We start from the raw sequence: 27,584 nt of genomic DNA on the forward strand, positions 1-27,584 counted from the left end.
TGTGTTTGACCCCAGTGACCTTGACAACCATTTAAGGTCAATTCAGAGTTGACCACCATCACATATCAAGTCTGGTAGAAATGTGGGCGAAGAACCTTGGAGGAGTACGGTGACCACAGACAGATAAACCAAATTCTGATTGACCCCAATGCCCTTCAACTTTGCCAAAACAAACAAGTCTGGATGGAGTGAATAAGTCATCTACTTATGCTTCACATCTGTGATGCTGGGCATTGTGCGACTTTGTTGCTTCCACTATCCATTCTTCAGGGTAGGATTCCTGAAAGGATTGATTGGATCAGATAGAGCAAACCAAATTGATACCGAGATAAGATTAGCCATCTACACACACTACGACACAATCTTGCTCAACATCCAGAACACGACAAACATCACAAGACAGCCTTGCACACACAGACAAATTATTTCTCCTTGATATTTCTTTCCAAGGATAAATATCCAGGCACACCTGAGTGATTTAAGCAATGCAGAATCCATCAGAGCGCATTGCACAGAACATTTGTTACCCGTCCTCTAGTGGGAGATGTCGCTGTCACAGATAAGGGGCCAAGATTAGTTTTTAGCAGAGGCTACTTGCTGGTGCCCGAGCCTCATTTTATCTGGATTTGTGATGATTGGCGACAACAGCTCTTCAGCTATCCCATTTTCCTCTGTGGGGATTTAGAGAGCCAGTTTGAATTTTCCAGAGGTGACAAGTCCAAACATTGGTCATGAATTCCTCACGGGCCAATAAAGGTCTGATTAAGTCCAGATGAATCTTTAGCAAGGAAAGCTCAGATTGCGTGTCGACATTGGGCAACTGTTTTAAAAGGTAATTTGTGCATAAAGTAAACCCATGTGGAGCTGGTGCACTTGCCCTGGTGCATCACTCTGTGTACTATGTGTTTGCGATCTAATCAACACAATTTCAATTTATTTTTCATTTAATAGCGCCAAATTACAACAAAGTTGCCTCAAAGCGTTCACACAGCAAAGGTCTAACTTACCAACCCCAGAGCCACAGTGGTAAGGAAAAAACTCCCTCGGAGGAAGAAAACCTCAAGCAGGGGGTGACCCTTGCTTGGGCCATGCTACAAACATACAATTACAAAACAATTCATGGAACGAATATACAAAAATGTATTGGCGCTGTTCCTGTGCGCCAACACGAACACAACTCCCATCTCTGGATGGAGATGCACCTTAAAGAGAGAAAAAACAGAATCAGGCATCAGAAAGACAAAAAATACTGTATAATTTGCCAGCATTAAACAAGAAAAACAGAGAAATACTAAGGTGATCGCCGGCCACTAGCCCTAAACTTCACTAAAAGACCCAGAATTTAGGTAAAGTTGAGGCCGCAGCCTGCTCCAGTTACTAATACTTACTAATTTGACTGCTGTCAAACATCAGTTTTACAGAACCATCTGTCGGAATTGAAAAACCCCATAGTTCAACGTTTAGATTACAATGAACTTGCACTGGTCTTGGAACGGTACGGTGGACCAGCTCTTTTACTTCACACATATTGGTGGTTGGGGTGCTTGGGAGTATGCCCACCAATTGTACAGGCCAGAGGAAAACCCACGACAGGCTGAAGGGATTATTTTTCCCAGCTGGCTTGGGAATGCCTCTGGATCCTTCAGGAAGAGAAGACTGGGATGAGCCGTTTGGTCTGCTGCCACCGTGACCCAGACCCAAGTAAGAGACAGAAAATGAATGAAAAACAATCGTGCTCATGCGCTGAGCATCCCCTGCTGGTAATTTGTACCATGACATCCAATTAACTTGTTTGCTTTGTAACAACTCCTCCAGTGGCAAAAACAAGTTTTATGTTTCATACATGAAACCTAAAGCTTTTTCTTAAACCTCTTGTGTGAGAGCCCACATATTTGTCTTCTTCATGAGCAATCATTTATTTATTTCTCTACCACATTTTGCAAAGTTGATTTACTTTACAGCCAGACTCGATTAACATCCACTGTTCATTAATTAAAGCAAATTACATATCACCACTTTTGTTTTCCATTATTGTGGCTGTAGTCAGCTGCACTTAGCTTCAGGTGAGTTTGGACCGTGTCCTAATAACTCTGGGACACTTTCAGATTGGGTCTTCAGTTTCGGATTAGAGTTCCAATGGGGCCATTTTGGCTCGCTTCCAAAGCATATGAACCTGGAAAGACCTCATGTTCTTTGAAACAATGTCTGGGATTGTTTTGGCCACATCAGTCATCCTTAAATTACTTACAGGTACATGAAATAATAAGCGACGCCACACTGAGCCACTTGGGTTTTTGGTCCATCAATAAAGGGGGAGCAACTTCATGCAAAAGTGCTATAATTTCAACACACTATATTGTAAATAACCCAAAAATAAAGTCCATGTTCACCATTTGCTTTCAATTCCAATATGCTGGAGTTTACAAAAATCATATTTGATTTTAATCAATATTTAAATGTTAATGACGTTGCCTGCATGTACATGAAGCAAAGCAGATACATTTCTTTGGAAATGGACAAAATTCTCAATAAAATAGGTCAATGCAAAAATCAAACGACATAATTCATTGCAGTAAGCAATAAAGAAACATTTTTCTGGGGTATTTTTTGTTCTTCATCTTTTAACTCTGGAATCTCTGGAAAATGTAAACGTGCACATGAATTACATCAGCTCGGGAGAAAAATAACCTCCAAGACTTACTGTTTATCCATAAATATTTTAGTCTTGCATACAAATAAAGAGTCACATTTAAGGCACATGTTGCAAGTAAACAAAAATGACCAAGTACACGCAAACAAATGAGACAATCATTGGCTCGGAGAGTAGTAGGCTTAGCTTTCAGATGTTTGGTTATTGGATTGACGTTGGCCATGATGGTTCCTCAACATCTATCATGTAATTTCAGTGTCAGAGCCCCAGTAAATATTTGCATATTACATGAAACTGCAAGACTAAAGCTACCAATGAAATGTGAAATAACTTGGAACTTTTGTGCACACCGAAATATAATAAGATCAAATTTCCATATGAATAGATTTCAAAGATAAATGTTTTCTTTCCATATGATCATGAAATTTGACAGCCAAAAAATACTCAAAATTTCCACCTGTTTTAGACGAGCACTTTAATAATGTTAACAAATGTGAATTTCACATTTTGGATTTCAAAAATAGTAACCTATCTCCCCACCCACATTCTCTCCTGCCAACATTCTACCAATAATCTTGCAAGAAGCATCTTTGCAAAAGAAAGAAAATCACCAAACACGCTAATCCAGACTTCATGCATCTTAAACAACACCTGCTTTTACATTCCATAATGCATGAGAATAAGATAATTTCCTACAACAAAACCAGACATGGTTGTATTCAGCAGGTGGGAGATAGGGCTATTGTGCATCACATATGTAAAACAAGGTCTCTTTTTGCATAGATGTGGTGCGACTAAGTTAATCAAATTTTAATTGCTTTATCTTCGTGATGTGCCCTTTCAATTTAGAGATAGATGATAGCATTTGCTGTTTTTGCGCTGTTGTGTAATTCAACATTCTCCATTTTACAGGTTATGCGTCCTGGCTTTTCCAAAGCCAGTGAATTTGGTGGTGTTTTTTCCCTCTGGGGTTTTCTCGACTAAAATAACATGTTAGACCATAAGAAAGTATTATACCAAAAACGGTGCTTTCTTTCCCCTATTGAGTCAAGTCACCTAACTATCTACTCAGACATTCCAAACATCATTTGATAAATCTCACTCAACTGAAATTGTCATTTAGTGCATGAAAGTTGCATCATTAGTGATTTCTAAAATGTCTGTTGCTGGATCCAGGTGCAGCTGACAAACTTTCCACATTTCATAGCACAGCTGTTTGGTGGGAAAGTGAGCCGTCGCTGCGCTGTGGGAATGCAACTGGGGAAGCAAAGCGCAATCAGCAACAATAATCCATCGTTTTCAAGTCGAGGATGTCTTATTAGACCAGGCTGTCGTTGTGGCAGGTGTCCTTTGGCGCTGACTGACAATGAATGTCCCAGTCCTGTGTACCGGATGTGTCTGTGACGGGGAATTCTGGGGATAATTTTGAGGATTCTGTCTGTTCGGGGACGTTACTGGCATCCTCATCCAGGGGTGCGCACAGCAGGCGACTCACCTCAAAATGACTGTCTGATATTTGCCTCAGTGGAAGCCGGTGAAAATTCGTCTCAGAGGTCGGAGCATCAAGCGCCAGCGCTGCCTCTTCTCCTTCCTCCACGGTGGAGCCCAATTCTTCATTTTCAGCACCTTCAACCTCGTGCCCCGCCTCTTCCACCGGACTCCGCTCCTCTTCCTCTTGCTCCAAAGCAGTGTGTTCTTCTGTCAGAGTCACCGTGTCTCCCCTTCCCCCGCCGTCTCCCCCATCAGTCTCCACGCGACGTAGAGGCCCCAGGCTGTGGAGGAGAGCAGGTCTGTCCTCCCTGCTGACAACATCTGGGGCAAGGTCGCTGCCACTGGTGTGGCATTCCCACAATGATTCATGGGAACTTCTCTCATCTGACACAACCGGGAGAAGGAAGGTGAGACCACTTGTCATTTTAATTACAGAAAACTAGACCATACAGCCCATACAGCCCAGCCAAATCTCCAAAGACCCCATCACACAATATAAAAAAGCAAAAAACATTCATATTATAGCTGCATTTTCTTTAAACTAGAATTATTATTTCTAGGTTTTTTGGTATTGATCACTGGATAATTGAAGATGAGCACGGCAGGCAACATACTGAGGGCAAAGGTCAAACTGGATTAACAGAATGGAGAAACGAAAAGAAGAAAAAGGAGCACAAAAGGCTAAAACTGTCCTGTCAGTTTGAGACAATATGTCGAAAGCGAAAGCCAAATCCTTTGGGACTGGATCATTCTGTTGATGATTACAGTTATTTCTGTTACATGACTGAAGCGCTTCCATGGCAACAGGCTAAATATAGCAACACTGTCCCAGACAAGAGGAGATAAGACGAGCGTGAGACGGTGCATCGTGATTATAGCAACAGCTTCGTTCTGCTTCTTTTTTCTTTTTGGCCAAAATACGCTGTCACTTTGGGGGACTGTTGACCCATATTTGTGAATGTGCAGGCAAAAAGGTTAAAGACCGCACACGCTCACAGAACGAAGGCAATGCTGCTTGAACGGGCATCCATACTTATGCACCCCCCCCCTCAGTCTTTCTTCAAAAGGAACACGGCAGAAGTTTCTGAATGTCAGCGGGCAAGAATTCGCTTCACATTTCCAAAATGCCATGGCATTTGGGCAGCTTGTGCCAATGAGATGTGGAAAAGAGGTGGAGGCGGGAAAAGACAGGACTTGGGTTAAACACCGACAGTGGCAAGGATTGGTTTAGCACACAGTGGCTAATTACGGTTGCTTCCACGCCATTAGCCGTAGGTGGTCTTATCTGTGGCTGGAGAAGTGAGCATGCACCCATTACACTCACCTTTGGGCGCCTGCAGTCTGGTGCTTGGCCGAGATGTGGCACGTGATGGATGAAGCTCCAGCTGCAGGCTTTCATTCAGAGAGATGCTATCGCGTGTCCCTACAAACCGCCACAACCAGGAAAGAAACAGTAGACCGTTACACTTGTGTACAAATGACAACAAAAAACACAAAGTGTGGGGCAGACACTCATAAGAATCAAACACACCATCTCTTTGTGCCCACAAACACACGTTCACGTCGGTGCCGCGGCGCTCGCGAGGAGCGCCGACAATTCCCACTCATCCGTCTTCATTAGTGATGGCTGCACGCCTCTTAGGCCGACGCCATATGCTACTCATAGGAGGCCGTGCACAATAAAGCAGACATCACAAATACACACAGCGAGTCGGAGCGTGCACGTGACAGAATCCCAGTGAATAGGCAAAGCACAGCCTGTTTCTTTGACCAGCCAAGTGTGAAATACAAACACAAACAGAAGAAGGAGAAAATGGATGAGGCGATGCACGAGAATCATGAATGGCGAATGGAGAGCATATTGTTATGAATGCGCCGTCTACGCCAATGTGGGAAACAGTTAGCAGGAGGCGAAGTGGCTGATGGGACATGTGGGTACTATACACGTCAAGGAAAGTGACAGAACGGCCTTCAAAAAGTCAACTGCTGTATTTAAGTGTCACCACTAATGAAATATGGAATATTTAAAGTCTAAATAAACTTTTTTTGCTCTCATGGAGGGAATAATACTGTATATTTTCCAATAATTAGGGCAAACTTAACTATAATAATGATAACAACCAACTGAAACAACCAAACTCTATTCGAATTTGCTGACTGCTTAGTTTTTTAGAAAAATGTTTTTTTCCCCCTGAAAAATTTGGTTAACCCTCAAGTGACCGAGTGGGGTCATTTATGACCCAGGCATATATTTTTGTGCAACATTTTTTGAATTTTAAATTAGAAAAAAGTTTCCTTCCATGAATTTGTCAATCAATTTGTCCTGTCCATAGAGTTTTGCAAGGATCGCCCAATCCGTGTAGCAAGTATAATCCCAATTTGTGTGGGTTCACTTTTGACCCCGGGAAAAATCTATGAGATTTTCAACATTATAGCTTCAGATGTTATTGTAATTTGCCAACTGTAATCATATTTTCCCATTTTACAAGGAAGCAGCACAAGCATCGAAACCGTTTCATAATGCCAAGAGTGAGGATGAAAATGGCTCCATTGATGGAGATGAGTCAGCATCAGACAGAGAAAATCATATCTCTGAGATGTCAGACCACCCTGATATAGAAGCTTTACAGAATATATTGATGCTATAATTATCTCACCACATTGGAATACATGTTTTACTCAAAGAAAGTTTACTTTTTATGATTGTTTTCAATTTTGATGCAAAGAAATAAAAGCTAGTGTGCATTTTACAAGATGTAACAGACAAGGGTTGTCTAAATAAATGTAATATTGTCTTATTGGTGTGTGTTCATGGCTACTTTTTGTAAATAATAATAATAAAAAAAAAACACGACAACAAAACTCCATACCTTATCACACTAGATGATAGACAGATATATTAGATATATTAAAGTGTGAAATAAACATCAAGAACCCTAAAACAATCACTTACACAGAAATATTCCATTATAAAGTCAATGGGGCCATAAATAACCCCACTCAGCCATATTAGTCATTAAAATAGCTCGGTTGCTTGAGAGTTAAGAAGGTAAGAATCTGAACGCACGGCAGATTCATTCTGGAAGTTACAAAAAAATAAGTGCACAATCGAAATAATCAAAAACCCAAGCAACCCACTTGGTAATGTTGGGATGCGAATATGCCAGGATGTTCCTGACTCTATGGTGTTTCCGACCCAGGACAGCCTGACTGCTCATTCTGTGTCTCCTGACCTATTATTTAACCACAGCAGCAGCTGCCACCAAGTTTGAGGTACAGTGACATCTGAAGAAATATGTGCCACTTTACACCAACCCCGTGTCAGTTTTAGCAGTTTCCCCAGTTAGTTTGTTTACAGCTGTTGTCACAAGTTGTAAGAAAAAAAAAATGAACCAGCAAATAATTCAGCTTTGCGTAAAACTCTGTACTGGATGATGTCTTGACCTAAACAGTGAGATCATGTGGTACCTAGCAGGTGCCTTGGAGTATGTTGTTGATTGTGTCTGAGCTCAAGTAATATAATTTCAATGAGCCCATGTATGATTTTTCAGTAATGACCCTTTTATGTAATCAATATGAAAATCAGGTGACTGTTGCCATGTTGCTACTGTTGCATTCGTCCCTCCCCCCAATGGGACTACCCAAGTGCCACGTTGAGTTAGTTTGGGCCCAAGGGCTTTGGAGATAACGTCCCAAAATATTTGGCCATATGGACAATGGGATAGAGTAGAATACTATAAACATGAGCAGTAGAGGCTGTCCTTTCAGATGTGGAAAAGCTACCTTTATTCATTACAGTTTATTAAAAGGGCATACTTAAAATGTTTGTCACCACATTAATCCGAACCATCCTCCATCCCACCAGCATTAATTTAACAACCAAAAGTGATTTGGTGCTCAGTTGAGCCCACACACGTTAGCTCATTAGCCATACACACACACAAATAAAAATGGGAAGTTCTCATTATTTGGAGATGTCCATGTTTGAGTGGTAGCCGACAGCTCCCAAACTCCCACTCATGAGTTCGAAAGCAGCGGTCACCATCTCAGCCCCTGGAGATCACCTGTACTTCAGACTTTCCTCCTTATCGGCTCTTTTCACAGCCAATTGGCTCAGGCAGATGTGTTCAGTCAATCAAGAACTGGCAGACACCAGGCTTAGCCGATCAAGCATCAGCAGAGCTGGGAGAAGTGGAAGACGCTGCTGCACAATTGGGGCTCGCCCACTTTCAAAACTACCCAAAAATCGCATTTCACTTGGAAATCCACCACATGGGAGCTGGAGACGCCGACTGTGACTTTAAAGCTGTGCTGATGCCTGCATGGTACTTGTTTTCCAATATTTAGGAGAGTCTTTGAACAGTTGTGCGGTTAACAGCTGATAATAATCCGGTAAGTGTTATTAGGTATTTCACAGCAAGGCCCACACCGCGCCATTGAGCACAGCAGTTCATCTCCAGGATCCAGTACTCGGGAAAAGGTTCATGACCCAGTGTGGCAGATGCTTCTCTGGCCACTGATCCATCTTGCCTTCCAACATGCACAACAGTGGAATGCAATCTGCATATACCCACAGTTATCAAGGACAAAGGAGGGGGGCTTAAAAATATCAGATTATGGATTCTGAAACAGCAGAGGTGGTGGCCAAGTGGTTAGTGCGCTTGGTTTCAGTGCAGAAGGTTCCAGGTTCAAATCCCACCCCTGCCACATTTCTCCATGTAATGTGGAGTTGCGTCAGGAAGGGCATCCGGCGTAAAACCTGTGCCAATTCAACATGCAGATCCACCTTGGTTTGCTGTGGCGACCCCGAGTGCAAACAAGGGAGCAGCCGAAGGGATTCTGAAACACATTTAAAAGTCTCCATATCTATCTGTCACCATTAAAAACCTGCAATGGGACAAAGTGTTTAAATTAAGGGTTGGCGACACACCTGTATCACAGTCATCACCGGTTTGATATTGTGCAATGATATAGATCGATAATGCCATCAATCCAAGCCAGAAATATGTATTATTATTATTATTAAATTTTTAATAACACACAACAAATAATGCAGATGAACTAATGAAAAAATAATGCCAAATATCCATTCATCTGGAAAGCAATAATAATTTCTGTAGCTCAACATTACAGTGCTGAGGCTGTGATGGTCAACGCTCCACACAAGTCAAATACTTTTACTGTGAAAGCCATAAGTTAACAGTCATATAAATATTGTTAAACCGTGATTCTGTTGTGTGAACCAGTAGACTTTTGCACTAAACGCTTGTTTAAGCCATACGACTGCAAAAATCAACAGGCAAAACTGTTAAGAGTCTTGATTTTTTTTTTTTCCAGATTTTAACTTTGAAGTGGTAGCTTCAAAAATTAAAGTAGTCCACGTTAAACTCTTGCAAAAATAAGTTATTAAGTCATGTAATTTATAATTTCATACCCACATTTATTTTATATGTATTTGTTAATACCGTTACTGTAGGTTTAACTACGCTATTATACATTATACATTAATTACCATTTTTGTTTATTGTGTTAGCTTGCTGGGTACGGTTGGGTTATTCACAGTTAATTTAGCTCTTCCACTATAACTAGCTTATTTTCACCATTTACAATTCTATTTTACATGCTGTAGATTTTTAATGATTCATCAGTTTTTGTATTCCTCTAAAGACATCAACATATAGTACTTAAGTTCTTAGGTTTCCATTTGATAGCATAATGATTCTACTTTTTATTTTCCTATAGTATGCTAACAGAGTTACTTTAGATAGATACCAGTACACTTACACACTCATAGCTTCTGCTTCTATAGCTTAGCCTACTAACTAGATTTGATTTTACTACTGTCTACATACTAAATTACCTATACTACAATCTTCTCCTGTGATGTCTTATCCTTCTTATGTCTTATTATTTATTATATTATATATACACCTTTTTCTTGAGCTGCTTGGGTGAGTAGGGAGAGTTCCCATGGGATAAAAAGGCTTTTTAGCCTACCATCCCTGGTTCTCAAGACCAGGCACCGAAGTGGCTCTACTCTACTCTTTTCTACTCTCCTATTTTACTCTTCCTTTTTAGATATACCTTTGTATACTGGTATAGTTCCACCTTAGAATTGGAATATAATATATACCTTACTGAATTTTCAGTATTTCTCTAATTATACAACCATCACCATCCAAAAGTGATAATACCTTGGTAGTAATTTTAGGTTGTACTGCCCACCCGGACTCTAGATCCACGCTAGTAAAGAAACGTGTGTGCCTCAGTCAGTCAAACTGCTAAAATCCTCTCACTGGATCAAACAGACTGTCTACGTCTTCATCTGTGCCTTGTGAATCCACCTCTGCCTTTAAAGTTGGTGAGAACCTCTTGCCGCAGTATCTGATGCAGTCTGGCAGTCTCTCGCTTGCCGTGTTAGATTGCAGCTTGCACGCTTTCAGCCAGACGATAACAGCCCCACACACACACACACAAAAAAGGGAGGGGGCTAGGGGTTCTATCAATCACAACTTTATCTGAGCCACTGCATTTATGTCGTCGTTATTGTTTTTATTTTTGCCCTCTCTCGGGCAGAGACAACGTAGTCACCTCGAGTGTTTGTCGGGTCTCAAATAAGAGGCTGAAGCCGAACATTCCATCCTGTTCGCCTTCAATATCCATCAGCCCAACTTCACATCACATCACCGCCACACTCAGTCACATCTCCCTATACCACCGTCTCTCTCTAACTGGTGGACAGCGTCGACGTTGGGCACTCTGGGCCCTCGCCTACAAATTCCCTAATAACGGCACATTCCCCTAAATGTGTTTGTAATGTGGGCAATCATTTTCAGTAATGGATGCTTGTCAGTTTTATGGCGGTGAGAATGACGGTCTCATGACAGGGTACTGCCATCCAGACTCGCCCCCTCCACCTCGCAGTCAGATTCTCACACATCACAACAGCTCCCTCCAGTGGGAGAAAACTGCAAAGCATTTCCTCTTAGGGAAAGAGGGCAGTCTCGTCCTGTCCGAGTTGCTTTTGGAATATTCCTTCAATCCAAGAAAGTTGGATGAACTGTGTTGCAAAAGTTAATTTCTGTTACGAGTACTTTTAGTGTCAGTTATTCATTATTAGATGTCGCTAACTATTCCTTCAGAAATAAGAAAAGAAAAATCATTTAATGGAGGACATACACCAGTCTAGTTAGGATTCTATACAGCTTTCAACATTACGGTTGAAAATCTTACATTGGAAGGTAATTAAAATATGACAGAATGGTCGCTTTTCTTTGTGATTACTCCACTTCAGAACTACTTTTACACTTCAAATCTCAATTAAATATATATAAGTACGTGCTCAAGGCTACTGCGACTGGGAAGTCCAAAAACACTTTTACAAGAAGTACCCAAACAAATTTACAAATGACAGATTCTGACGGAAGAAAGATGTACCACATGGCGAACGTGACGGAAGGGGATTGTCATTTGATACATTCCCCTTCTGTCACGTTCGCCATTTGGTACATTCCAGTCAGAATCTGTCACCTGTAAATTTGCTGCAGGACTTGTAAAATGGTTCTGCCATTTATAAATTTGTTTCAGGGCTTGGAAAAGTGTTCTACTGTTTGTAAAAGTGTTTTGCATTTTGTAATTTTGATTTGCACTTCCCTCCACTGTACAAGGCAAGTGTTTTGATTAAATGATTAACCCTAACCCAAAATATAACATTACATCATACTCCATATCAACTACATCTTCTTTGCTGAGTTAGCACAAGATGCCAGAAAACACTGGCTTGCCACCTATTAAGGTCTCATGTCCTTAAAACACCGTCATCCTAAAAAAAATTTCAAAAGGATTCTTCCTTCCGAGTGTAAAACACAGAGTGACAGATCTGCTGGACCACAAAGGATTAGTGCGCGATACCCAGCCACCATGTTCAGTCAGCGCCATCATGAATGAACAGGCACATGAGTGTGTGGTCAATGAAGCTGACACATCGTAAATGGTGGGCATGAGGTGACACGCTTTCTGGGCATTTGCCCGGATTGGTCCTGGCATGAGTGTGTGGGAGGGCATGGATGAACGAAACAGAGCAGAAAGAATACATACTCCCAATTCCCACCGATACGCGGTAGGTCAAGCCTGAGACGCAGCCAGAAAAGAGAGAAAGACACGCTGGTGTGAACACAACACCTCATCAATACATTTAGAAAGATTAAGAAAAATTACCAGGCAGCTTGAACTACTGAACAAAGACACAGTGAAACCAGGTGGAAGCAACTTTGCATCGTTGCAATTATGCATAGTTCTATCACTTGACAGTGATGCATTTTCTCATCCCAAAATTTTCCCAAAAAGGAAGATGTTATTCATCATTTACAGCCATTCAACTAAATAATAACAATAATAAGAGCTTTAACATTGGCACTGTTTTCCACACATTCTATATGACCATAATCATTATATTTGCAATAAAACTTTGCATAAGTGACAAAAAAAAAAACATTGAAGTAATTGCTTCTTTTTACATTCTAGATCTTTGAAGGAAATAATGACTCAGTTTGATTCTCTTGTATATCAATTTAACAACAGTAATTAGCCAATACAAGCTCAATATGGGGTTGCGGGGGGCACATAGGGCACTATTTTAAGTCTGTCATGCACTCTCTCAGGAAATGCTGTTTTAATTTTAGTGTCTAATTATTTGGAATATACGTTTTCTGTCCAAAACGTCTGAGGGAACAGAGTCAGGAACTGGTGTTACCATGGTAATCACCAAAAACACTAAAAATCAATTACCACTGTGGCAGTAGACAGTAGATATGTGGCTCATGAACCCCAAATTTCTATTTGATCCAAATGATCATTTCCATAAAAAAAAAAAAGACAAGAAATTCCTGTTTTGACCTTTGACCCTAATATGACCCCATGCTCTCTTTTAGTAGGTCTACAAAATCGTTACATTTGAAGATATAAACAACAAATACAAAGATTCATAGTGATATATGAATAATCATCTGCTGTTCTAATCATTTATTTATACATGTAAGCCATTTAAAATCTCTATCAGAATGTAATGTTCTGAGTTTCAGCTTTAAAAGTTGTTGTCATGGAAACACAAGTGCTTGACGCTGACACACACCTGGAAGGCTCCAGAGTCCTGACACCTCCAAGGTCTTCAGCTTCCTTTCCAAGTCAGCAACTCTGTTTCCGAGGATCCTGCAGAGTGCGCACGAGGACTCAGTTCATTCAAACTTAATAATGCTGCCCGTGTTTGTGCACATGTGCGTTACACAGAGCGCCGTTTGCTTTGGAGGTGGAGTATTCTCAGAATACATAAGCAAACACTGAGTGTGTGTCCGGCAGGTTAACCAGAACGAAACTGTTTTTTTTTTTTTTTGCGTGACCCATCGACTTCCTCTCATAACAATACACCATACTGACATGTGCCAGTACCTGTTGGTGTGCCTCTGGTGCTGGATGATCAGGTTCTTCTCATGGATGGTCTCCAGCAGAGCTGTGGCTAGGGACTTGAGGTCTGATATGGACTGGGGTGTGGCCGGCAGGCTGCAGCCTTGGTCCTCCAGGAGCATCTCTTGAACTGAAGAACGAGGGGAAGAGTAGGCACAACACAATGGGGCCATGTAGTTTGCAGGGCAACCGGAACAGGAGAGAAAAGCAAGTTCCTTATTAATAATAGACAATTCAATTTATTTCATTCATATAGCACCAAATCACAACAAAGTTGCCTCAAGGCACTTAACACAAGTAAGGTCTAACCTTACCAACTCTCAGAGCAAGTACACAGGTGACAGTGGTAAGGAAAACCTTCCTCTGATGATTTGAGGAAGAAACCTCAAGCAGACCAGACTCAAAGGGGTGACCCTCTGCTTGGACCATGCTACCGACAATTTACAAAACAAAATACAGTAAATGTCGCCGGTGCACAGGACAGGAGGGTTACAGAAACAGCCAGCACAGCTATCTCTGGATGGAGCCGCACATTAAACTGTAATTTTTAATAAGTTATCAATAAAATACATATCTGTCTATAATATACAGAAAAAAGACAGATGGGTAAATATTCAAGAGCACACTTTTCCAAACCTGTTCAATATTTAACTTTGGTGTAAACCAGTTAAAACCACCATATACCAGTCTATTCTTAGTATACAACAGTGTGAAACAAGTGAAAAATGTGATTATCCAACTATCAAAACCAGTTTATCTGAAATATCCAGGGTAATGCTTGTCCGAGCTGAAATCATGGAGGTCAAAATCGAGCTTCTACAGCAGCAAGTGTAATTACAATACAAGCATACTCCCAGAATTGACTTGATTGAGTTCAAGCATACACAACCTTTCAGAGTCAACCAGACCCTTTGTGACCATAATCGGAATCAAAATAAGCCCAACACCAAACTTGTCTAAGGTGTTGGTGAGGTGAGCTTGGACACCGAGATTCACCTTGACACATGGAAGTCTTTGTCCACATATTCTATACTGTACCTAACATTTCAAAGAGTCTGCCCCTTGGTGGCCACAAGCTGAACCACAGTGCACCCAACATCAAAGTTTTCCAAGGTCTTTATCAGGCGATCTTGTGTACCAAACTAAAGTCTTTGTTAAGATATTGCCACACATAAGCCATACGGACACAGCTCCGAGACCTGCTTTGTCTCTAGTGAAGCATGTAAAAAAAAAAAAAAAGCCACAGATGAATAAAAGCACCATTTTTTCCCCTTCAAAGGTGCCTTAAATGATTCATTATCAAAACAGGTGATAGATGCTTTTCTGCCTATCCTATAAAGAGTCATTTGGCACAGCCTTCCAGCGCTGCACCAATAACCCTTACAAAAAAAAACAGATGGAGAGGCCGACAAGAAGCCAGCTGACGCACAACTGGAAAACAAAGGCGCTTGTTGACTTGCTTGGCTGAATCAAAAAGTGGTCAAGTAGTGCAATACAAAAAAGAATTTTATGAGTATCTTTCAAGAGAATTCTACTTCACCTTGTTTGGCTGAGAGGACTCCGGTGAGAGGACTGTGGTTGGATTTCCCGTATGCACCGGAGTTTTTTCTCCTCTCGAGTGCAGTCTGTCAGGGTGGAAACAAGAACGAAGCTGAATGGTACTTCTGTCACTTTTAGCGCATATATGACTTTTTGCCACAGTTGGCTTGCAAGCTGATACCTTGTACTTCATAATGTTGGATTTCAGCAGGTTCACCTCCTCTTGTACTTGGCGGAAACGGTCGTGCAAATACCTAGCAAGGACATTATTTAAAAAAAAAAGTTAGTACTTGGATAGGAGACCTCTTTGGTTTCTCCAGGTAAAACTGGAGTTGCATCAGGAAGGGCATCCGGCGTAAAACTTGTGCCAATTCCCAATGCGGATCGGGTTGTATCCGCTGTGGCGACCCTGAAAAAAAAAACGGAGCAGCCGAATGGACAACAACAACAGTAAATAGGGATTACTGACAGTGTAGTCTCAGCGTACGTCTTTTCCATGTGCTTAGTCAAACTGTCTGACGGGATACTTAACGTTCTGAAAACTGTGAGACTTTTGTCAAAAGGTGTCCAAAATGTTATTTTATACATCAATAAAACAGAGCAACTTCGCCAATCCAGCATCACTGCAACATCCAGCTACCTTATTTTTTCTTGTATGCAGTGTTTGATGGCAGGTTTATGCAAGAAAATTATCTGAAGGAAACAGACTTGAGTTGTGGATCTTGGTGTTGCCATCAGCACATCAGTAGGTTGCAAACTTGACATGGCAATAGCTTTCCCAAGATGGAAGATGAAAATATCATTGAAAGTTGTTTGTGCTCCCCAGCCATAATAAACACTGCAACTAAGTGTTTTCCCACAAAGATGCACTGAAAAGCATTTTCAGGACGAGACGTAAAGAATACAGACTCAGACTTCCGACGTGCAATGGAACATAACATCAGGCCTGTTAAATATCTAACTGCTGTTCCTTGTGCTCAATGTTGATGAAAAAGGGTTGGGGAGGAGTGGCCAAGGAGGGAAGCCTTGTTTTGGTTCTGAAAATCTTGCTGCAATAAAAATGGGCCATTTTCTTTTTAATAAAAAGTTGCCTCCACATAATAAATGCAGCTTTTGCATACTTACAAATACTTACACTGTACTTAACAATTGAAGAGTGCTGGTAAGGTTTTAACTTAAAAATCCTAAAAAGAATTAGTTGTTTCTTATTGACCATCATTACTGATTATCACCAAAACAACATGCAAGGTTTACACATGTTCAAGGTTTTTCAGAAATTCAGCAACACAACAAGGAATTTTCAAATTCTGAGACAATAAAAAAGTACCAGCTTTCCAATGGAGCATTTAGGTTCGTCTGTTTTTTTTTTTTTTATGTGTTCCTTGCTGTATTCTACTTGGACTGCACTGTGCTGAATTTGGACTTTTGAACCTACTTGATATTCTAAAAGAAGAGTCTCAGTGAATGCAGGTACATACATTTAAAAAATAAAATACAGCAAAAACAGATGTTGCAGGTAACTGGAGTCTGCAAAGTAGTACAAGACCAAAAATAAATAAAAATACCTACAGGTACAGTAATTGCATATGTTAGATGTTAATACATTTCCCATTTTAAAAATTACATTATTATTGACATTATGACTACTAGAGGTCAATCTGTCTCCCTGAGTCCTATGCACCTGTTCTCCATGCAGAGAGCATCTATGTCGATTATGCGTGCCTCATTGTTGCCCAAAATGTGGTTCAGCTCCACATTGAGTCGTTCGGCCTTCTCGCTGAACACGGCGCGCTCTGCCTTCACGTCCTGCAGCTCATCTGTCAAAGCCTTCGTGTTGTGCTCCATCTCCTCCATCTACAAACAAATCATTCAGGACAAAAGTGTTTGCAAGAGATGCCGCTGTAGACTTTGGGACAACCGTTTTGAAGCTTTATTTGCACAAGTTGTGTGAAACCTGGAGTCCCGCTCGTTCCAGCTGGCGAACGAGATCCTCGCGTTCGTGGGCAGGGAAGTGCCGCACACCTACTTCATCATCGCCCAGCCTCTGTCGTGTGATGGTCATCCGGAGGAGCTGTTACAACGCAGAACAATCAGGAAGAGCTGGTAAAAGCCAGTACAAGGCAGTAAATCTACTCTAAGGGCTTCAAACCTGCAGGAGATAAAATTCTTGTCAATTAGATGGTATTTATACTGCACGTAGAGCATGTGTGTGCTAGTACTGAACCTTGTTGTCCCCCTGGACCTCTGCAAGCCTCTGAGTCAGCTCCTTCACCTCCTCTGCGAGCTGTTTCACTCGCTCCCTGGAGTCTCTCAGCAGCTGAGCCAGGTTCACCTGAATTAAAGGTGACAAAGAAGAGCAGCACACTCAAACTCTAAAACAGACAACCACCCATTGAGTTTGCAAAACTATGATGAAAGAACACAGCGGGAAGTGTTTTTAGGGTGCGCCCAACTCCACTTTGTTGTTTACACTGTTTAGGGGAGGTGATGGTCTAGTGGTTAAGGTGTTGGGCTTGAGACCAGAAGATCCTGGGTTCAAATCCCCGCCTGACTGGAAAATCACTAAGGGCCCTTGGGCAAGGTCTTTAATCCCCTATTGCTCCCGGTGTGTAGTGAGCGCCTTGTATGGCAGCACCCTGACATCGGGGTGAATGTGAGGCATAACTGTAAAGCGCTTTGAGCGTCTGATGCAGATGGAAAAGCGCTATATAAATGCAGTCCATTTACACCGCATATAATCTGACCGCAGGGGACTGCATTTTGCCTCGCAATTAAATTGTGGGCGTTTTTTCAAATGCTGCTGCTTTGAAGAGCTGCATCCGCTTGAATCCAGTGTGTTGCCATTGTGATGACCAACTCAAAATTGAGAGGTTTTCTGGCAAGGAAAGATTTCAGCATTTGCAGGAACAGCATCCACCCCGGCTCCCTGAGGTGAAGCATTTGAGTAGGTTTTTCTTGCAATACCTTCTCCTCCATCTCCATCCACATCCCACAGACAACCCCCACCCCCCACTTCTTTGCAAAAGCCCAACAGCCTGTCTTTGGGCTTGTGTAGGCTACCAAATCTAATATTTTACTCGTCCAGTTGCCCAGCAGAGAAGCAGAGAGCTTTACCTTGGCTACGTAGTCAGATTCTGTCAAAGGTATTCATGCTGAAAGCTCAACATTACCACTGTATCACTTGCCTTAGTTCGCTACTGGGTCAACCATTGGACAACCAGTAGATGTTCTTTGTCTCTTTCCAAATTAAAGCCAGGTCTGGATCTGGATGAAAACCACCCAGACGGACCATCAGTCCATCCCTACAACTTGAAACAAGCCATTGATCTGTCATAGCCAAGTGAAATGTGGGCTTGTTCTTGGCTCTTTACAGTTGCTGAGGCACGTGTATGTTGGAACACAAGAAACATGTCATATTGACAAAATTCCACAGTTGATGTTCCTTGACAATGCAAATAATACTCACCTTAGTTTCCCTAAAAAAAATTTGCTTCTTTAAAAAGTAATTCCAGCAGCACCTGGCTACTAATTAGCAAAGTTTCACAGATGTTAACTTAGCCAGAGAAAGGAAATGGTTTGAGAGAGGAGTGAAGGAGGCATTTTATGTGAAACAGTTGAAACCCAGCCTTAACCGGGGAGGGGGTCTGAGACACGCTTTGCCCCCTGTTTACAATGGGGTACTCAGGTCAAAGCAGTTTCAGTCTTTTGTTCATGGTAATGAGTCATTCACGTCATCAGGAGAGTCGTCAGGGGAGCCGTCAGGAGAGATGTCCGTCCCATCATTAGGAGGGACAGCTGCGCTGTCATTAGGAGGGTGCTAACTAGAGCACAATAGGTGCTAATCAGAGCTATTGTTTAGTCACTAGCCTATTGCAGTCTGCCTCTCGGTAGGAGGGGTCTGGTTAAGTTTAAAACTCCAGCTTTTGTGGCTTCTGTTTATTCTTCTCTACAAGAGTCAAGACAGAAGTCAGACTAAGAATTTTAGCTGAGGAAGCTTCTGCGATTTGAAGCGAAACATCCTCGCGTCAAGCAACCCAGTCCAGTCAAAGATTCAAGCTTCTCTACTATGGAAACCACCTGGACAACTGAGAGCCTACACAGAAAGAAAACTACTCAGAAAGCACCAAGACCCCAAAGATGTGGAGTTTTGTTCTCATGCAAAGATATCAATATCTCCAAACAACTATAACCACTGGCAAAAATTATGGAATCACCGGCCTCGGAGGATGTTCATTCAGTTGTTTAATTTTGTAGAAAAAAAAAAAAGCAGATCACAGACATGACACAAAACTAAAGTCATTTCAAATGGCAACTTTCTGGCTTTAAGAAACACTATAAGAAATCAGGAAAAAAAATTGTGGCAGTCAGTAACGGTTACTTTTTTAGACCAGGCAGAGGGAAAAAAATATGGACTCACTCAATTCTGAGGAATAAATTATGGAATCACCCTGTAAATTTTCATCTAACATCTGCATCAAACTAACATCTGCATCAAATCAGATCTGCTCGTTAGTCTGCATCTAAAAAGGAGTGATCACACCTTGGAGAGCTGTTGCACCAAGTGAACTGACATGAATCATGGCTCCAACACGAGAGATGTCAATTGAAACAAAGGAGAGGATTATCAAACTCTTAAAAGAGGGTAAATCATCATGCAATGATGCAAAAGATGATGGTTGTTCACAGTCAGCTGTGTCTAAACTCTGGACCAAATACAAACATGGGAAGGTTGTTAAAGGCAAACATACTGGTACACCAAGGAAGCCATCAAAGCGTAAAGACAGAAAACTTAAAGCAATATGTCTCAAAAATCGAAAATGCACAACAAAACAAATGAGGAACGAATGGGAGGAAACTGGAGTCAACGTCTGTGACCGAACTGTAAGAAACCGCCTAAAAGAAATGGGATTTACATACAGAAAAGCTCAACGAAAGCCATCATTAACACCTAAACACAAAAAAACAAGGTTACAATGGGCTAAGGAAAAGCAATCGTGGACTGTGGATGAAAGTCATATTCAGTGATGAATCTCGAATCTGCATTGGGCAAGGTGATGATGCTGGAACTTTTGTTTGGTGCCGTTCCAATGAGATTTATAAAGATGACTGCCTGAAGAGAACATGTAAATTTCCACAGTTATTGATGATATGGGGCTGCATGTCAGGTAAAGGCACTAGGGAGATGGCTGTCATTACATCATCAATAAATGCACAAGTTTACATTGATATTTTGGACACTTTTCTTATCCCATCAATTGAAAGGATGTTTGGGGATGATGAAATCATTTTTCAAGATGATAATGCATCTTGCCATAGAGCAAAAACTGTGAAAACATTCCTTGCAAAAAGACACATAGGGTCAATGTCATGACCTGTAAATAGTCCAGATCTTAATCCAATTGAAAATCTTTGGTGGAAGTTGAAGAAAATGGTCCATGACAAGGCTCCAACCTGCAAAGCTGATCTGGCAACAGCAATCAGAGAAAGTTGGAGCCAGATTGATGAAGAGTACTGTTTGTCACTCATTAAGTCCATGCCTCAGAGACTGCAAGCTGTTATAAAAGCCAGAGGTGGTGCAACAAAATACTAGTGATGTGTTGGAGCGTTCTTTTGTTTTTCATGATTCCATAATTTTTTCCTCAGAATTGAGTGATTCCATATTTTTTTCCCTCTGCTTGGTCTAAAAAAGTAACCGTTACTGACTGCCACAATTTTTTTTCCTGATTTCTTATAGTGTTTCTTAAAGCCAGAAAGTTGTCATTTGAAATGACTTTAGTTTTGTGTCATGTCTGTGATCTGCTTTTTTCTACAAAATTAAACAACTGAATGAACATCCTCCGAGGCCGGTGATTCCATAATTTTTGCCAGGGGTTGTATATCCTGGAATCTGATGAATCCATGAATTCTTCCGAGGCCACTCTTGATCTCACAGGCTGAAGACCCAGAGACATGGATGTCAACACAGAGTACTGTAAGAAAATCAGAGCATCATCAACTTGCCTGATTGCGTTTCTCTGGTGGTAACGAAGGATCACCGTCCTAAAACAGGGAAATAAATGACACTAAAATAATGTTTGGAAACAAATATACCGAGCAAACCTTTGATTATACACACTGAAGATATTCCTACACACTTTAAGAGCTTCGTTTTAGTGGAGCAAGTGATGTTTAATCAAATTAATTGGCAGCAGATCCCAATGTACTCTTCAAGCGAACTGACTGTCAAACATTCAAACACTCACAATAAGTTCTCTGTACTTCTTCTTAAGGCCCTGGTGACGTTCCCTTAGCTGGTTGGCCATCAGCTTGTACTGGTCTCTTTCCTGTTGACACATATCCAGTTCCTTTGACAAGATGAGTAAGGCTTCCTTCTTGCTCTCCAGTTTGCGTTTGCACACCAGGAACTACCAAACCAAAGAGAACACCGGAATTATTATTTATTTCAACTATACATTCATTCAGAAACCATACAAGCCTTAAAAGATCCTTAAAGGCCCACTGTGGGAAGGAGTCCATAAAGTTACTCAACTAAGCAAATGTTACCCACCGAGATCAGTGTTCAACAGGTGGAAAAACACACATTGTGCAGAGTGTTTTTAGGAGATAGCTTATAACTAAAACAAATAAGAGCTGCTGCCACTGAGCCGGATGCAGCAGCTTGTAGTCCAGGATAAGTACACAGACCACAGCACTTAAACTTTCATTCAAATTTACCAATAATTACTTGCATAAATTTCAAATGTTAGCATTAGGGTTATATACTGATGGATAACTGACATAAATGTAATTAGTTTGCAATCTGTTGACTCAATGAAGGTAATTACAAAGGAAAAACACCAAACAGTGTGTGTTCACGCAAAGCAAATTGATTTTTAAATATATTGTGTCCGTCTTCACTCCTCCTCCTCCTTTGTGGAGCTGTTCTAGCTATGGTTCAGGGATTGGGACCTGGAACGATTCAGAGATCAGTGTCTTGCTCAAGGGCACTTCAGACCACAAGAGCATGAGAGGATTAATTCACCAACTGTTCTGTTAATGGGCAATCAAAGATCATGCCAATGTTGAACATCTTCAGACATTTGGACTGTTTGTTAATGGAAACAAAAAAACAAAATAATAAAATAAAATTGGAAAATGTCATTTTTCATTTTGTCATTCTGACATCCAGCAGCCAAATGAGGAAGGCGGAGGTTCACTAACAGGAAATTACAACAAAATCTTGCAGTTGTAGGCAAACACCGAGTCAAAGAACAGCAGTAAACCTTTGGTGGTGATCGGTTTTGGCTCCCAAGTTTTCCTTTTCATCTCTTTCTCCAACACTTTTGCAGGCCAGCATTTAGTTTGATTTTTAATACTTTGTGATGTCACAAAGCATTCATTATACTCTCCAAATGCACCTTCCAGTGTGTTTCGATGTTTTCTGGTATTTTATAGGCGAATCTTTTCTTTGCAAAAAAAAAAAATACACTGTCTAAATTAAACTGATCTGACTTTATTTAGGCTGTTCATTCAGGTTTTGTTTTGTTTTGTTTTTTAATGCAGAGAACACATTTTGTAGAACGTAAATTTCAAAATTAAATAGTTTTTGGAAGAAATGTGGATTTTTGCATGATAAATAGGGTCTGAGGGTTCACATTTTAATTATTTGAACAATACTGGAAAATAAACTACACGAGTTCAGAGGTATTAGCTTAAGATTTTTCAACAGGAAGCTAAACCGGTGAATGGAGCTGCTAACATACGGACCTTACAAACAGCTCTAAAACGGTGTGAACCGCTCACTTACCTCGCTAACCAGCCCCTGCCAGTCACTCTCAGTCCTCTTAGACGACTGCATCATCCTGATAAAATGCTCTGACAAATTGCCAAGTGTGTCTGGATGCAGCAGTTCAGTCAGCGCTGCTGCTAAATTTGTTAAGCAACGTCACATTTTAGCGTCGCCGCCGTCAAGACAGACGGAGTTACACAAATAAGACCTTCCGGTGTAACCTTCACAATAAAAGGTGGAGGTTTTCTGTGTTTTAAATGATTTGTTTTTGGGGGAGGAAGGGGTGAAAGTGACCGGTTGAAATGTTAAGGTTCTTTTTTTTTTTTTAGTGTGTTTTATTTTGAACAGAAGAAAAAAATAAGTGTTTGGAACCCATTGCAGGGGTACAACCATAATTTTAGAATTTTCTTTTCACTGGGTTGTCCAGTTATACGTATATGCATGTGTGTGTGTATCCTGCTTCATTGAATTTGGCCTACTCACATGCAGTCCATGTCTACACGTCATGTTCCCATTTCCAAAACTGATTATCTTGGTTGAGGAAATAACATGCGGTGAAGCGGTGTCATAGATTCAAATCTGCTTCACACAAAGGAATTTGGGCATAAGCACTGGCATCAACAGACCTCGGTGCATACACAGAACTGACTTCTCTCCTCCTCCATGAACTACAAAATCATCTATTCTTAATTAATCTAACCCTAAAAGGAGACAAAAAGGAGGAACAGACCAAATGTCAATCTTGTTTTCCATTTGGGAGACGGGTATTATCATTCAGGACTGGAAGAAAGGACTCATCTGCTCCCCCGGAAGGATCATCTACTACTACAAACAACAGGTTGGTCATCGTATCTCAGGGTTCTTGAAATGAAGCACTATCTCCACCTGGTGACATTTACCATTTAGGCAGGTACACGAGAATTTCCCCAAGAGCTCTCGTGCTCGACAACATTCAGTCTCTGTTGGTTAATGACTACAACATTCAGCAAGTGAACAGTCAACTACACGTGATGGAATAGAGGAGAGAACTTCAACACAGTAACATGAAAAATCTAATCCAGGCTCAGGTCTCTCAAAATTAAGTTAACATTTTGTCTTAATTTTAAGAAGATCCTTTTGTGTCACTCCACCATCATAATTAAGACTGGGTTAAAGTGAGAATTAACATCCAATGATAATAAAATGTCACTTTAAATTCTACAACTTTTTCAAATGAAGTAAATTTAAATTATTAATATGGGGGAAATAATGCATAACTGCAATACAAATATATAAAACAAAGCTTTAGAGAATTTTTAAATGCACTTTAATATATCTCAGATAATCAATAAGCAATTACTTTGGAAACAATAATGTCAATAAAAGATCTCCAAGTATTAATGCAATGGCAATCCTATAAGAGATGAAGATTCCAGCAGCCTGTGGAATTAATGCTTTCTTCAAGCAGGCATTCAAAAATAATGATTAAAACTGAAAATGTATAAAAAAATGACCCTAAAACAATATAATCAATAACAGTGAATTACAAATGAACTTGAGTAAATTATTGAGAAAAAAGTAAATGTAAAAAAAATAGCATTAAGTGCTTGATTTCAGAAAAATGTGAAAAAGTTGTAAAAGTAGAAAAATGTGAAAATAAAATCTCTCCAAGATTTTGCAATGCTAGGATTTCAGCAATCAATTCCATAAATAATTCAACCACTACACATGTACAGATCGAGAGCAACTGATGCATCTCTCAATCTGTATCTACAACCCCTGGCAAAAATTATGGAATCACCGGCCTCGGAGGATGTTCATTCAGTTGTTTAATTTTGTAGAAAAAAAAGCAGATCACAGACATGACACAAAACTAAAGTCATTTCAAATGGCAACTTTCTGGCTTTAAGAAACACTATAAGAAATCAAGAAAAAAAGATTGTGGCAGTCAGCAATGGTTACTTTTTTAGACCAAGCAGAGGGAAAAAATATGGAATCACTCAATTCTGAGGAAAAAATTATGGAATCACCCTGTAAATTTTCATCCCCAAAACTAACACCTGCATCATATCAGATCTGCTTGTTAGTCTGCATCTAAAAAGGAGTGAACACACCTTGGAGAGCTGTTGCAGCAAGTGGACTGACATGAATCATGGCTCCAACACGAGAGATGTCAATTGAAACAAAGGAGAGGATTATCAAACTCTTAAAAGAGGGTAAATCATCACGCAATGTTGCAAAAGATGTTGGTTGTTCACAGTCAGCTGTGTCTAAACTCTGGACCAAATACAAACAACATGGGAAGGTTGTTAAAGGCAAACATACTGGTAGACCAAGGAAGACATCAAAGCGTCAAGACCGAAAACTTAAAGCAATATGTCTCAAAAATCGAAAAATGCACAACAAAACAAATGAGGAACGAATGGGAGGAAACTGGAGTCAACGCCTGTGACCGAACTGTAAGAAACCGCCTAAAGGAAATGGGATTTACATACAGAAAAGCTAAACAAAAGCCATCATTAACACCTAAACAGAAAAAAAAACAAGGTTACAATGGGCTAAGGAAAAGCAATCGTGGACTGTGGATGACTGGATGAAAGTCATATTCAGTGATGAATCTCGAATCTGCATTGGGCAAGGTGATGATGCTGTAACTTTTGTTTGGTGCCGTTCCAATGAGATTTATAAAGATGACTGCCTGAAGAGAACATGTAAATTTCCACAGTCATTGATGATATGGGGCTGCATGTCAGGTAAAGGCACTGGGGAGATGGCATCATCAATATCATCATCAATAAATGCACAAGTTTATGTTGATATTTTGGACAATTGAAAGGATGTTTGGGGATGATTAAATCATTTTTCAAGATGATAATGCATCTTGCCATAGAGCAAAAACTGTGAAAACATTCCTTGCAAAAAGACACATAGGGTCAATGTCATGGCATAGGGTCAATGTCAACGAAGCCAGAAAGTTGCCATTTGAAATGACTTTAGTTTTGTGTCATGTCTGTGATCTGCTTTTTTTCTACAAAATTAAACAACTGAATGAACATCATCCGAGGCCAGTGATTCCATAATTTTTGCCAGGGGTTGTATATACAATATAGAGAGTTAAATATCATGGTATTATTTGTTGAATTAATTGTTGAAATCCTAGCATCTGGAAAGACTGAAAAATTATATTTAAGAAAATAAATAAATTAATCAATTAAAAAAGGAATTGTCCAGACACGTTCATATTGCAAATGTGAACACATCTGGAAAAAACTAACAAAAGCATAAAAACAACATTAACCTCCTGAGACCCTCACAGGTTTTTTTTCCTTAACTCCAAAAACAAAAAGTTTAAAGGTCTTCAGAGATTAAATGAAAAAAGTATAGCAACAAAAGTACTTATAAATGTAGAAAAATGTATCTGCAAAGATAGAAATATGGAAAACAAGTGTCTCGAAAATATTAAGGAAAAAAAAATCAGTGTTGATTTAGAGAAAATACAACATAATGTAAATCACTTTGTGCAAGTGTCTTAAGAAAATACAACCAATAATGCAAAATACCAAACTTTGTAATATCAGCAAATACTATAAAAAAGTTATCTGTCACAAGCAATATTTCTGCAGCACTGTTCCTGCTTCTGTGCAGCTCAGCCATCATTTAACAACACATTACTTGCCATTGTAGACGTATGTCCAAGGTGTGAATTTAAGGTTTGGAACTGAAACCACCTTTATAGCATGAGCAGCAGAGAAGGTTTGCGATGTTGCAGTCAACCAAAAAATGGATTTTCAATACCAGACATAACATTTTATAAATAAATCAAAATCTTGCAGTTGTCTTATTACGTATAAATCATAACATGGCTTCATCACACATCTTACAGACCTATTTTACACATTTATTCTGATAGCCAGCAGATCAAATTTACATTATATGTTCAGAGGAACATTCAATAGACTTAAAAAGAAAATTTAAGAAAAAAAAAATCACAAAAATGGATCTGCATGTTGCAAAGCTTGCATATTCTATTTCTGCCATATTTGCAATGCCATTCAGTTAAAGAAATTTTTCAAAGTTGTAAGGTTTTTTTTTAATCTTCGAAAAGATATTTATTTAGTAATTTGTTTTGGCAAACTCTCCATACTGAATGTCATGCTCTTGTAAGCTGCAATAATGTTAAATTTAAGTGCCAAGATCCATTTTAGGGTTTGTGTTTTGAGCAGGCATTGGCACTGTGTTATTTAGTTTAAAACATTCTATCCATGTATGTATGTGTGTGTGTCTGTATATATATGTATATATATACACTCAACAAAAATATAAACGCAACACTTTTGGTTTTGCTCCCATTTTGTATGAGATGAACTCAAAGATCTAAAACTTTTTCCACATACACAATATCACCATTTCCCTCAAATATTGTTCACAAACCAGTCTAAATCTGTGATAGTGAGCACTTCTCCTTTGCTGAGATAATCCATCCCACCTCACAGGTGTGCCATATCAAGATGCTGATTAGACACCATGATTAGTGCACAGCTGTGCCTTAGACTGCCCACAATAAAAGGCCACTCTGAAAGGTGCAGTTTTATCACACAGCACAATGCCACAGATGTCGCAAGATTTGAGGGAGCGTGCAATTGGCATGCTGACAGCAGGAATATCAACCAGAGCTGTTGCTCGTGTATTGAATGTTCA

At 40.1% G+C, this 27,584-nt stretch overlaps 1 protein-coding gene across 2 annotated transcripts; it reads right to left on the bottom strand.

Annotated features, from left to right (window-relative positions):
* Window positions 1–3,960: 3,960 nt before the first annotated feature.
* On the bottom strand, window positions 3,961–23,091 carry ccdc149a (coiled-coil domain containing 149a). 2 transcript variants are annotated; one of them, XM_034164456.1, is made up of 13 exons: window positions 22,926–23,091; window positions 21,382–21,543; window positions 21,140–21,178; window positions 17,364–17,471; window positions 17,094–17,210; window positions 16,821–16,993; window positions 15,321–15,393; window positions 15,141–15,225; window positions 13,586–13,730; window positions 13,272–13,348; window positions 12,239–12,271; window positions 5,466–5,564; window positions 3,961–4,525 (listed from the first exon to the last, which is right to left on the bottom strand). In XM_034164456.1, the coding sequence occupies exons 1-13, from the start codon at window positions 22,977–22,979 to the stop codon at window positions 3,969–3,971; spliced, it is 1,722 nt and encodes a 573-aa protein (XP_034020347.1). In that variant the 5' UTR covers window positions 22,980–23,091; the 3' UTR covers window positions 3,961–3,968. The 2 variants fall into 2 exon arrangements, with proteins under 2 accessions (XP_034020347.1, XP_034020348.1); XM_034164457.1 differs by lacking the exon at window positions 12,239–12,271.
* Between the last annotated feature and the right edge of the window lie 4,493 nt (window positions 23,092–27,584).

Source organism: Thalassophryne amazonica, chromosome 23 (assembly GCF_902500255.1).
Source record: "Thalassophryne amazonica chromosome 23, fThaAma1.1, whole genome shotgun sequence".
In the NCBI taxonomy this organism is placed as follows: domain Eukaryota; kingdom Metazoa; phylum Chordata; class Actinopteri; order Batrachoidiformes; family Batrachoididae; genus Thalassophryne; species Thalassophryne amazonica.

What these genes read in the sequence shown, in the direction of transcription:
- ccdc149a (XM_034164456.1), bottom strand. Translation starts at nt 22,979, where the DNA reads ATGATGCAGTCGTCTAAGAGGACTGAGAGTGACTGGCAGGGGCTGGTT. An exon ending in GGCAGGGGCTGGTTAGCGAG is followed by an intron (nt 21,544 to 22,925) that starts GTAAGTGAGCGG and finishes TTGGTTTGGTAG; the next exon opens with TTCCTGGTGTGCAAACGCAA. An exon ending in AGTCCTCTCAGCCAAACAAG is followed by an intron (nt 13,731 to 15,140) that starts GTGAAGTAGAAT and finishes CTCGTTCTTCAG; the next exon opens with TTCAAGAGATGCTCCTGGAG.